This window comes from Culex quinquefasciatus, chromosome 2 (genome assembly GCF_015732765.1).
Source record: "Culex quinquefasciatus strain JHB chromosome 2, VPISU_Cqui_1.0_pri_paternal, whole genome shotgun sequence".
Classification (NCBI taxonomy): Eukaryota; Metazoa; Arthropoda; class Insecta; order Diptera; family Culicidae; genus Culex; species Culex quinquefasciatus.
Window position 1 is genome coordinate 213,589,350 of NC_051862.1, and position 13,383 is coordinate 213,602,732.

Genomic DNA, 13,383 nt, shown 5'->3' on the forward strand with positions numbered 1-13,383 from the left:
GCTAATACGATCTTTTTCTCTTTAACTTTTCAGGTGAATTCCGCTGAACGAAGACAAGATGCCATGGTCCGCGAGTAGTTCGTGTTTGGTCCGCAGCAGCAGTGTTCGCAAGCGTTAGTGTTGTGACGTGAAGAAGAAGATTCGAAGATTTTGGGGAGAAGTGAATTGAAATCGAGTGGGAAGGGCAAGAAGAACCCAGAAGAAAGTCGGAAGCATGGGGAAGAAGTCCGGGGCCGCGCAGAGAAAGCGGCGTCCGGAAGGGCCGTCCATAGGCGGTGGCGGAGGTGGGAGCAGTAGTGTTAGCAGGCCGAAAATGTTCAGTGTTTCAATGTTGGCAGCCATCTTAGCGTTAGTGTTAGTGTTAGATCTTAATGTTGTCCTAGTATCGTGTAAGCACCATCGCCATCACAGCGCAAACAGCGAAGAGTTCAAGTTCGACCCAACGAACAGCTTTATTAGCTTAGTCCTGCCACACGACACATATCCCGGCTACAGCATTCAGAAGTTTACGGCAAACTTCACCAGTCCAAATTCGCCATTTTCGTCGATCTCGTCGTACTCATCGAAGCCGTTGAACTACCGGCTGCTCGAGACCGACTACTCCAAGTACTTTACGGTGCTGGACGACGGAATGGTCATGACCACGTCGGACCTCTCCCCGCTAGTCAATCGACCGGTCAAGCTGGTCGTCCTGGAGGAGACACCCAACTCCACTGCCACCCACCAGCTGCAGCTGTACATCATGAACCGCAAGGACATGCTGCATTTCCCCAGTGCGCTCGGTGAGAACGTCGGTGAACTGAGTGAAAACAAACCCGTCGGTACGCGAGTCCGCGAACTTCCGATCCTTCAGGCAAACTCCGCGCGCGGTGCCAAAACCGTAATCTACACGATCGCGTCCGGTAACGCGGGTCACGAGTTCGCACTGGAGGACAGCAGCACCGGCGAGATCAAGGACACCGTCCGCATCGACGACACCCGCAAGCACGGAGTGTTCCTCGTCTCGAACAAACCCCTCGACCGGGAGTCCAAAGACCTGTACACCCTAGTCCTGGAAGCCTCAGACCCGAAAAAGATCAACAAAGCCCAGGTTAAACTCCAGGTCAAAATTATCGATGTCAACGACAATCACCCGACCTTCACCAAACCCGACTACCGGTTCACCGTGAACGGCGTCAAGTCCACCAACAACTACGGCAACGAAACCATCTCGTACGAACGCTTCACCAGCGTCGGCAAGGTCGAAGCCAAGGACGCCGACGGCGACAAGGTCGCGTACCGTCTTCTCAACCCCAGCAATACCGTCGTGATCGTCCCCCAAACGGGTGAACTCCTCCTCGCCGGAGAACCCGACACCCCCGAACTCTTCATCGACGTGGAAGCGCACGACATCCGCACCCCCAGCCTCAAATCCGTCAAACCCGCTCGCGTCCTCGTGGAGTTCGTCGCCCCGGACCCGATCCCGGTCGTGGTGCAGCACCTGAACCACGAGTACCAGCACTCCCACCGGCGGGACAAGCGGCGCGTTACGCGGGCCGTCCGACCGACCAAGCGGATTGAGTTCACCGAAGCGGACGGGGATTCCGAGGGGCGGAACGTGTTCCAGCTGGAGAAGGAAACGGACAAGGAGACGTTCAAGATACGGGACGAGAACCCGTGGGTGACGGTCGAGACGAACGGAGCGGTGCGGGTGAAGAAGAAGTGGGACTACGAGGAGTTGGGGCCGGAGAAGACGATCGACTTTTGGGTGATCATCACGAACCAGGGACCGGGCAACAACAAGGATAATGGTGAGTTTCACTTGATTATTCTTTTAGGGAATCAGATTTTATTGATTTTAGTAGAATTTCTACAATTTTTTACAATTTTAAACAAGTTCAGGTGAAATTCAAATTTTGACCAACACCTCTAAGAAAATGTTTGCCTATAGTTGAGACAATGAACAGAATAAACAGAAAAAACAGCATAAACAGAATAAACAGCATAAACAGAATAAACAGAATAAACAGAATAAACGAATAAACAGAATAAACCTTATAAACAGAATAAACAGAAAAAATGAATGAATAGAATGAACAGATTAAAATTAACAAACAGAATAAACAGAATAAGCAGAATAAACAGAATAAACAGAACAAACAGAATAAAAAGATTCAGATTCAGAAGAAACAGAATAAACAGAATAAACAAAAAAAAAAAACAGAATAAACAGAATAAACAGAATAAATAGAATAAACTGAATAAACAGAATAAAAAGAATAAACAGAATAAACAGAATATAGAGAATATACAGAATAAACCGAGTAAATAGAATAAACAGAATCAACAGAATAAACAGAATAAGCAGAATAAACAGAATAAACAGAACAAACAGAATAAAAAGATTCAGAATCAGAATAAACAGAATAAACAGAACAAAGAGAATAAACATTACAAACAGAATAAACAGAATAAACAGACTCAGAATCAGAATAAACAAAATAAATAGATTCAGATTCAGAAGAAACAGAATAAACAGAATAAACAGAAAAAAAAACAGAATAAACAGAATAAACAGAATAAACAGAATAAACAGAATAAACGGAATAAACAGAATAAATAGAATAAACAGAATAAAAAGAATAAACAGAATAAACAGAATATAGAGAATATTCAGAATAAACCGAGTAAATAGAATAAACAGAATAAACAGAATAAGCAGAATAAACAGAATAAACAGAACAAACAGAATAAAAAGATTCAGAATCAGAATAAACAAAATAATAAGATTCAGATTCAGAAGAAACAGAATAAAAAGAATATACAGAAAAAAAAAACAGAATAAACAGAATAAACAGAATAAACGGAATAAACAGAATAAAAAGAATAAACTGAATAAACAGAAGGAACAGAACAAACCGAATAAACAGAATAAACATAATAAACAGAATACACAGAATAAACAGAATAAGCAGAATAAACAGAAAAAAACAGAACAAATAAAATAAAAAGATTCAGAATCAGAATAAACAGAACAAACCGATTCAGAATCAGAATAAACAGAACAAACAGAATAAATAGAACAATCAAAATAAAAAGAATAAACACAACAAACAGAATGCACAGAATAAACAACATAAACAGAACAAGCAGGATAAACAGAATAAGCAGAATAAAATGAATGACTAGAATTAACAGATAAAAATTAATAAACAGAAAAATGGAATAAAAAGAAAAAAAATAATCAGAAAAAAAACAGAATCAACAGAATAAGCAGAGTAATTAGAATAAGCAGAATAAAAAGAACGAACAGAATAAACAGAATCATCATAATAATAGAATAAACAGAAACAAAAACATAAGAAACAAGAAACAAGAAACAAGAAACAAGAAACAAGAAACAAGAAACAAGAAACAAGAAACAAGAAACAAGAAACAAGAAACAAGAAACAAGAAACAAGAAACAAGAAACAAGAAACAAGAAACAAGAAACAAGAAACAAGAAACAAGAAACAAGAAACAAGAAACAAGAAACAAGAAACAAGAAACAAGAAACAAGAAACAAGAAACAAGAAACAAGAAACAAGAAACAAGAAACAAGAAACAAGAAACAAGAAACAAGAAACAAGAAACAAGAAACAAGAAACAAGAAACAAGAAACAAGAAACAAGAAACAAGAAACAAGAAACAAGAAACAAGAAACAAGAAACAAGAAACAAGAAACAAGAAACAAGAAACAAGAAACAAGAAACAAGAAACAAGAAACAAGAAACAAGAAACAAGAAACAAGAAACAAGAAACAAGAAACAAGAAACAAGAAACAAGAAACAAGAAACAAGAAACAAGAAACAAGAAACAAGAAACAAGAAACAAGAAACAAGAAACAAGAAACAAGAAACAAGAAACAAGAAACAAGAAACAAGAAACAAGAAACAAGAAACAAGAAACAAGAAACAAGAAACAAGAAACAAGAAACAAGAAACAAGAAACAAGAAACAAGAAACAAGAAACAAGAAACAAGAAACAAGAAACAAGAAACAAGAAACAAGAAACAAGAAACAAGAAACAAGAAACAAGAAACAAGAAACAAGAAACAAGAAACAAGAAACAAGAAACAAGAAACAAGAAACAAGAAACAAGAAACAAGAAACAAGAAACAAGAAACAAGAAACAAGAAACAAGAAACAAGAAACAAGAAACAAGAAACAAGAAACAAGAAACAAGAAACAAGAAACAAGAAACAAGAAACAAGAAACAAGAAACAAGAAACAAGAAACAAGAAACAAGAAACAAGAAACAAGAAACAAGAAACAAGAAACAAGAAACAAGAAACAAGAAACAAGAAACAAGAAACAAGAAACAAGAAACAAGAAACAAGAAACAAGAAACAAGAAACAAGAAACAAGAAACAAGAAACAAGAAACAAGAAACAAGAAACAAGAAACAAGAAACAAGAAACAAGAAACAAGAAACAAGAAACAAGAAACAAGAAACAAGAAACAAGAAACAAGAAACAAGAAACAAGAAACAAGAAACAAGAAACAAGAAACAAGAAACAAGAAACAAGAAACAAGAAACAAGAAACAAGAAACAAGAAACAAGAAACAAGAAACAAGAAACAAGAAACAAGAAACAAGAAACAAGAAACAAGAAACAAGAAACAAGAAACAAGAAACAAGAAACAAGAAACAAGAAACAAGAAACAAGAAACAAGAAACAAGAAACAAGAAACAAGAAACAAGAAACAAGAAACAAGAAACAAGAAACAAGAAACAAGAAACAAGAAACAAGAAACAAGAAACAAGAAACAAGAAACAAGAAACAAGAAACAAGAAACAAGAAACAAGAAACAAGAAACAAGAAACAAGAAACAAGAAACAAGAAACAAGAAACAAGAAACAAGAAACAAGAAACAAGAAACAAGAAACAAGAAACAAGAAACAAGAAACAAGAAACAAGAAACAAGAAACAAGAAACAAGAAACAAGAAACAAGAAACAAGAAACAAGAAACAAGAAACAAGAAACAAGAAACAAGAAACAAGAAACAAGAAACAAGAAACAAGAAACAAGAAACAAGAAACAAGAAACAAGAAACAAGAAACAAGAAACAAGAAACAAGAAACAAGAAACAAGAAACAAGAAACAAGAAACAAGAAACAAGAAACAAGAAACAAGAAACAAGAAACAAGAAACAAGAAACAAGAAACAAGAAACAAGAAACAAGAAACAAGAAACAAGAAACAAGAAACAAGAAACAAGAAACAAGAAACAAGAAACAAGAAACAAGAAACAAGAAACAAGAAACAAGAAACAAGAAACAAGAAACAAGAAACAAGAAACAAGAAACAAGAAACAAGAAACAAGAAACAAGAAACAAGAAACAAGAAACAAGAAACAAGAAACAAGAAACAAGAAACAAGAAACAAGAAACAAGAAACAAGAAACAAGAAACAAGAAACAAGAAACAAGAAACATCTGTGACCATTCCTGATTTCATATTAGTCGCGAAAAATTACTTTATTTCAAAACAGTTCCACTGACATCCAACTTCAGAAAAGAAGAACCATAAATTCAAATCCCCAGTGCACTTTACAGTTCAACCAGATTTCCGGAAGCACACAGCTCAATCAACCGTAACGACCTTCTTCGCAAGGTAGCACCCCATAAACCATATTTGCATTTAAATCCTGACCCGACCAGCTTTTGCTGCGAACAAGTGTCGTCCCGGGGGTGATTCCACCGATGAATTGCACAGTTTATGAATTCACATAAAATGTGCGAGAAAAGGAAAAAATACTCCCACTCGCTTCGAGCAGCGAGTCGTTAATTCCGACGAGCATAAAATCCTCATTTAAAGTCCCTGCCCCTGCTCACGCCAATGTCCTTGGAGAGTGACAGCTCGGGAAATTCCCTGGAAAAAGAGCTTTATTTTTCCACCCCAACATCAACATCCTCCCCAAAAATCAAGTCTCGCGCTCGACTTGTTCGAAAATTCTCATGAATAAAGATTTTTTGGACGGGCTTTGTCTTTTTTTTTGTTTTTTTTTTCGCTGGAAGCTTTTTTGTTTGTCTCATTGAGCAGTGTTGCCAGCAAACGCTCGAAGAGTCCCTCGCCGATAATCTGGTTTTAACCTAGCCCCAGAAAAAAAAGAAGGAATAAGCCGAAGCCGGGCTTTATCATCTCAAATTATACGAGATGTCTTTCGGAAGCATCGGTTCGGAAAAAAATGCCACCAGGATTTGGACCGACGACGATGTCTCAACAATGTCTGACAATTGGAAATGATATGCTAAAAAATTCCCACAAAAAAAAAAAGAAAAAAAGGTGGAAAAATCCAAATGTTGACTCTGCATACTAAAAAGCTTTCGATTGGTTTCTTGTGGCCACTCAATACGCAATCAATGGTGTCGTAAAAATGTCCAACTTTAAAGCTCGAAACAGCAGCAGCTAATGGAAATCGAATCGAGGAATTCGGATTCGTTTGTTTGCTCAACGCATTTTTAACAGCTCCAGAAAACGTCGCCGACACCCTTGATCGCATTCAACCGGGTGGCGATCGTAAACTTATTAATTTTAATGTGGCGATTACAATTATGTCGAAAATTGCCACCATAATGGCCAGCGCCGATAAAGATTTGGAGGGAAAAAGGCTAATTGGTTGCCGATGTTTGAGGGAATCGTGTATTCTAATCACGTGGAGGGATGCCGAGCTTTTGAGAGGGTCTGACTTTTTGGATCAACTAACAAGTGGGGCTACCATAAATTAAAATACAAATTAGTTAGTCTGAGATGCCGAGATAACGTTTTTACGATGGTGTAAATTTATGTTTCAAAATGAGTGGGAAAATCATTATGTTTTTTCTACAAAATCATGAACTTTAAAAATTAATAATTTGTTATATTTCTCAACAAATGTGGTCCTACAATAGCCAGAATAAAGATTTCCATAAAATCTTTCGCTCTCCAGCTGGGTCGACGTTCCATCGCACTAGCAAATCGATTCAATGTTTATTTTGACACTCGTCAGAATACAAACGGTCTAACAAGCTTCCAGCCTCTAACTGAGCTGTAGTACAACGTGTCTATACGGGCACTAGAGGGTTAACAGCCGGCGAACGGCGAGCAAAACAAAACCCCATAAAAGCTGTTGAGTTTATATTTGTTTTATCTGGCTGCCTCTCTGCTCCTCGCGCGATCGTCACATCCTCACACAGTCGATCTCAACCGATCTCAACCGGCATCCCATGTGTGTTCTCAAACGTAGATTCGAGAGAGAGAGCGAAAACGGCTACTGTGTGCGCATTGTACGCATCAAGCTTAAGCCGGGTCTGCTCTCTTCCACGCGTGAGTCATGATATTGCCTGAGAACGGATGGTTCAGACGATCTAGGCGTTCACGAGTACAAAACACATGGGCGTTAAGCCACTGTGGAGTGCACTGAAAAAAATTGTTAATTGTTTCAATTTTCTTAAATTTGCTAAGTAAGATCAAAAATAAATCTAGCTCAAATGAAGAATCGTTTTAATAATTATTTAACTGAATTTGACAATAAAAGTGACTTTTTACATCAAAACCATGTAACTTTTTGTTTTAGTGTTTTCACTGTGGATATCCCAAAACAACAGCAAGCTTGTCGGAAGTGAGTTCGTTTAGATTTCTTAAACCAAAACGAAACAAGAAGACAAAGGTTTAGCTCTTCTTCATAAGCCAGATTTCGGAAAACTGGGGGGTAAAGCTGATCGTTTGTGACGGTTGGACGGGAGATTCGGGTGAGCTTGTGATCTATTGCTGCCCAACTGTTTTTGCTGGCAGCATAAAACATGCTGCTTCTACATGCTTTCTCGTTTTGGGAGATTTCCAGCTAACTCCGTCTGGGAGCGAATAAATAACGTGAAACAATTAGTAGAGGTTTTTTTTTGTGGCATTCGAGAATGGGTTTCGGCGAAATGAGTTTTTTTTCTAGTTGGTGGAATGTTTATGGAAGAAACAGTTTGTTTATTTTAGTTTTTTTTGTGGTCTGATCTGCGTGCAATAAATCTTCTTAATTTGAGAGTGGTTATTCAATTTTAAACAAATTGCTACATAAATTTAATCTCCCACAAATCTCTTCCCAATTGAAATAAAAAAAATCAGATTTAACCAAACCACCTTTCATTTGCATACCATTTCATGATTCAATTAACGGACCACAATCCCCCGCTTTTAAATCACAGTTCACAGGGTTCATCACCGAAATGGACAGTCTCTGTGCATGAACTTGGACCTCCAAAAACAAAAAAAACGGTCCAGCATTCACCCACGAAGTTCGGAGGCAAAAAACCGCTAGACCAGACGGGATCCAAAACCCTACATCACGCTCGAGTGCATTGACTCCCGAAAATATGGTCGACGCTAGAACGCGTCGAAAGTAAATTCTGACAAAAAAAGCGAAATCTGTACCAACAATTCAGTCGAGCGCGGAGACCGTCTGTCGGTTGGATACCTCCATCAGATGGAAACCCATATCGGTCCCACGCCAGACGAGGTTTTGTTGCATTTTGGTGGACTGCACGGTGGGTTCAAATTGTTCCTATTTTTTTATTTATTCTTATTTCGTTAGATTTTGAAAAAAATATTCATGAATCCAAACCTGACCCACTGTGCGTCTTTTCATGCACAGATGCGTCCTTTTCACTTTTTGTCTCGTTTATTTACCAACAACTAACCAAAAAACTATTCATCGAAACCGCTAAGCGTCACCACATTTTGTTGCGCGGTGAGGGATAAACCCCCCCCGAAATCTACTACCCATAAACGTTTTTGGCACGCACACACACCATTCTCTCGTTGTGTCAATAGCTGGAACAAACCATTAAAACGACTCCCATGAAGCACTTGAAATGCCATATCCCGTCAACACACGAACAGCCACCATAAATCTGTCCACACGAAAGCAATAGCCACGAAAACCTCGGAGGTTCTTCCCGCAGGAACAAAACCCAGTTTCGACCCCAAAAGTTGCTCCTGAAAAAGTAACTTGTACCAATAAATTCCTCGTTGGTTCCAGTTGCATGTTCGCGCCAAGTCGTCAAATTTTATGTAAAACATGTTTTCGCTGCAATAAAAACGGTGATATGAGGTTCCAACATTTGTTGGAAGGGGCCACTTTATTATTTTGAACTGGTTTGCTAAAAAAAATAAAGGGAATAAAATTCCGATTTTGACTCAAGCACAGTTAAAATCGCGCAAATCTCAAACAAAATTGCATGTTGTGTATGTAATATTACCTCAATTAAAGTGATCTAACATTTCACTGTTAAATCAACTGTAAATTCAAATTATTCTATCATTTTAGTCAAAACCTTTGAAAAATTACAACATCCAGCTGAAATCAACGCAATGTTAGGAGTGATTCCAATTTTTAAACACACATGTTTAAGTGAAATTACATGAAACAAGAGGTAAATTTACAACTTGAAGCTTTCATCTATTCATGCATCATAATTAAAATTACCTCAAGGTAGATAATTTTCGTCGATAATTATGCGTCTAACGATAACGTTAAATAACGTTGATTCTATCGGCGATAAATTTATCAACAATAACGAACGATAACTCATTTTTAAATCTTTCTTAAATTTACTTAGTCCAACCATATCATGGTACATTTTCAATTCCTTCACTAAGAATATATTTTTTGATAATTTTGTTAGTTTCAAAATATAAACATCAACATAAGGGGTTACATTGGGTCTGCGGGGTAACATTGGGTCATACAAAAATGCAGGAATTTGTATGACCCAATCTCACTCCCAGTTCCAATGTCACCCGTGATGACGGTACTTCAAATTTTTCACAAAATACCGTAAATATTGAAAATACTCAAATTTTATATAATTTTCAACTAATCGAAATTTTGTATGTTTTTTCACTATTATTAGAGTTTTTTTGTTTAGTTCTAAAATATTCACAAAATACCGTATTTTTCGGATTTTTTTTTATAATTTGCAATATTCGTATCAAATGAAGAGAAATGTTGTTTGAGCTATACTGGAGTTCTTATTCTGGTAAAAAAATGAAATTAAATTAAATTTTTTGTAAAATATCTTATTTTTCGAAAATACTGTAAAACGTGCAATTGAAATTCGTACGAAATGGTTTAGAAACATACTGACCGTGGTAGAGAAGTGTTCAAAGTACCCCAAAAAGAACTTTTCATAAAAATTTTAAAAGTTTTAAAAGTTAGTTAACTATAGTAAAGAAAATGTAGATGAAAGTCATCATTTTAAATTTCTGAAAGTGTCATAATTTTCTCAATGAACATGATTTTGAATCGTAAAACGGAATGCATTTTCAGTTTCTTTGAACAATTTTCCTCTAGGAGAAGATTAAATAAGTTTGTAAATAATAAATAATATGTGTTTTCTAAACACCATTTAAAAAAATATCCAAATTTATAGGCAATTTCAGTTTCAGATTCGTGCTACGAATCCAGTATAAAATGCCATATAAATCGATAATTTTAACAAAACTTGTTTTAAGAAATTTCAGGCAAAATTCCGACTTTTTAACAATTTTACCTAAAATTTATATGTAAAAATGTGTTTATATGTATGTAAAGAACTTATAAACTTAGTTAACTAAATAAAAACATTGATTCTTTTAACTTAAAAACTACACCAGCTACTTTAATGATGGTACATTTAAAGTACCTACAAACAAAATTTGAACATCTTAAATATAATTTTATTAGAAAAATTATGACTTTCAAAGTATCCCCGGAAATTAAACTAAGAATTTTTAACGTATCTATTTTGCTAAACACTATTGAAAAATCTCTTTTTTCCAAAATAGTGCAAGGACTTTGTGTGTCCTACCCCAGGACATGTTTTAAAATAATAATCTTGAAAAAAACCTTACCTGTTGGAATGTATTTCAAAAACAAATTGAAATCCTATCAAGGTCACCCGGGTTTACGGTATTTATAGTTTGAAATTCGCAATATGAGTATTAATAAAAGCGACTTTTTTTTAAATATAATTAAACACAATTTAGTTGCAATATATCAGTTTTGAAAATGTTCAAAAAATTACTTTAGAATAGATAAGATTATCGCCGATAAAATTATCGAAATAACGATAAAACTATTCACTCCAATAAATTACAATCCAGTCTACGAGCTTTTTACCAATTATTAAAAAAAAATTAACTGTTTGATCAACATATTTATTTCAATTGTTAATTTTATAGGCCCCCACTATTGTTTATGTTCCAACTTGGCCAAAGACACCGTTTCAAGATGCAAATTAAAACTGGCAAACAAAGTTGTGTGGAGCCTTAAATGAAAAAAAAAAAAAAAACAATTTCTTTTGATATCAACAAATTTGGTTCCAAATTAAATATTACATAATTTAAAATCTCATTAAAAATTCGTAGTTTTGGACTAACCTCAGAGAAAAAAAAATAGAGTCATAAAACCTGGAAATCAAGAAAACTGCAACTGATAACTTGATTCCATGTTAAACAGCCATTTAGAAGCTCTTATTTAACGTCAAAGTGCTGAAATGCCCGCATTAAGTGTTCGACGGAATTGCATACTGTTCCACTATTTTGAACTAAATCAAAAGCTTTTCCAATCATTCGAGTTTGAAATAAATTTCGACAGGACTTCATTCAATTATCATGATTGAATTGAAAAGAACGCAATTAAGCTAAATTTAAAAAAATATCTACACAGCAAAAAAAAGTAATAATCCAGCTGCGTGTAAAAGTCCTGAGCATAAAATAAATTATGCATTATCACAGAAAAAAAAAAAACATCTTTTATGTCAGAAAAAATGTGTAATTTTACATCTGAAAATGTGTAATTTTACCACTAGAAAGGTTTAATGTCACTTTTTCAGTCTAAATTGAGGTAAAATTACTTCATGAAAGAGGTAATATTCAACCTTCTAAAATTACAGTTTCCGAATTTACTCATTGTTTTACTGTACATATTTTATGAAATTCTATGTAATATTACACCCTAAATATGTAGCCCATCAGTATGGGAAACCTACTTGACCGAAATGTCAAGCTCATATATGTGTTCATCCTTTCCATTCTTCATCGGTCTGATGACCGAGCGGGCTAAGGCGTCAGTCGTTACTGTTGGTGCTGGATTTGAATCCTGTCGGTTGCAACTTTTTATTTGTGTTTACAAAAATTGTACATGCAGTATGTAATATTAAGTGGCTTTTTTGACGAAGGTAATGTGCCTGCTATTGCATGCGATTTTACCATCGGATTTTTTGCTGTGCAGGAGTCTGTATTTTTCTACAAAAATTAACTATCAGCACTTCAGGCCCCAGATAATTTCAAAAATAGAAAATTCAATAGCTAAACTTAGTGTACGTGTGTCAAGAGGCGTCAGTTGAACGATTCCAGTCAAGATAGTGCATCTTAATTTATGGTGGAACGCAACAGTGCATCGTACACGCAGTTCCCTTTCGCGCAATTGACCAGCAGCCGGCAGCCGAGAAGTACACAGAAAAAAATATGTAAATTTACACAGCACGTAATTACTGTTTCTTATGTAAACTCACTCAATGTAATCTTGAAATATGATGTAAAGAGTAAAAAGTCATGGAAATTACTCCAATGTAAATCTAAATCTAATGTAAATCTTGAATCTAATGGAAACGTTGAGCATGGAAACTCAAATCTGATGAATTTCTACCCGTTTTCGGCTTCCTGTAAATTCCTATTTAATGTAAATCATATATCTAATGTATTTCTGCCAAACGTTGACTTCAAAACTACCCGAACTAAAAATAGTTATATTTGGTTCTCTTTCTACCGCTCTCATACTTCGCCGGCCCACTGCCTGAGCCTCGACCTGAACAAGTTGATTCTTTAGCCGCTCGTTTATAAAATGCAAAGATGGCTCAGTCGGCAGCGGGTAGCAGCAGTAACACCGAACATCCTACCCGTCGTCCGTTCGATTCCAGTCCAGCGTTATTCCACTTGGCCGTCGACGAGAAAGCGTACCCTACCTGTGAAACAACTCTAATCTAATCTAATCTAATCTAACCCTAGCGCAGCCAGTCTTTCGAGGGCATCCTGGAAAATGCCTTAGGTTGATTAACGCCTAGCATCCTCTTGTCATTATTAACAATTGCAGTGCCCCAATGCAATAAATTGCTTTGAAACATCACAAACGTTAAAGCGGCCAGGCCAACTGCGTAAAGTTTACCGCAAAGATGATTCGTTGAAGTGGATTGAATTTGAGCACGAATGTTCAAACAACAATACATTTCTGAATCTACAGGGGAGGAAGAAACGTGGGGATCCCCCGCTCACGTTCCTGTTTGTTTAGACAATTAACGTTGGGAGCCACCATGCTAAGAAGTTTTGGTGCTCCGGGACCCTCGAGGATGGGACA

The 13,383-nt window shown here is 36.2% G+C and overlaps 1 protein-coding gene across 1 annotated transcript in view; it reads left to right on the forward strand.

Annotated features, from left to right (window-relative positions):
* The window catches only part of LOC6051324 (neural-cadherin), a 178,988-nt gene that overhangs the window by 45,878 nt on the left and 119,727 nt on the right, over nucleotides 1–13,383 (forward strand). Inside the window, 1 exon segment of the mRNA XM_038253579.1 lies at nucleotides 34–1,790. Coding sequence (XP_038109507.1) covers nucleotides 215–1,790 — 1,576 coding nt within the window. The 5' untranslated portion in view covers nucleotides 34–214.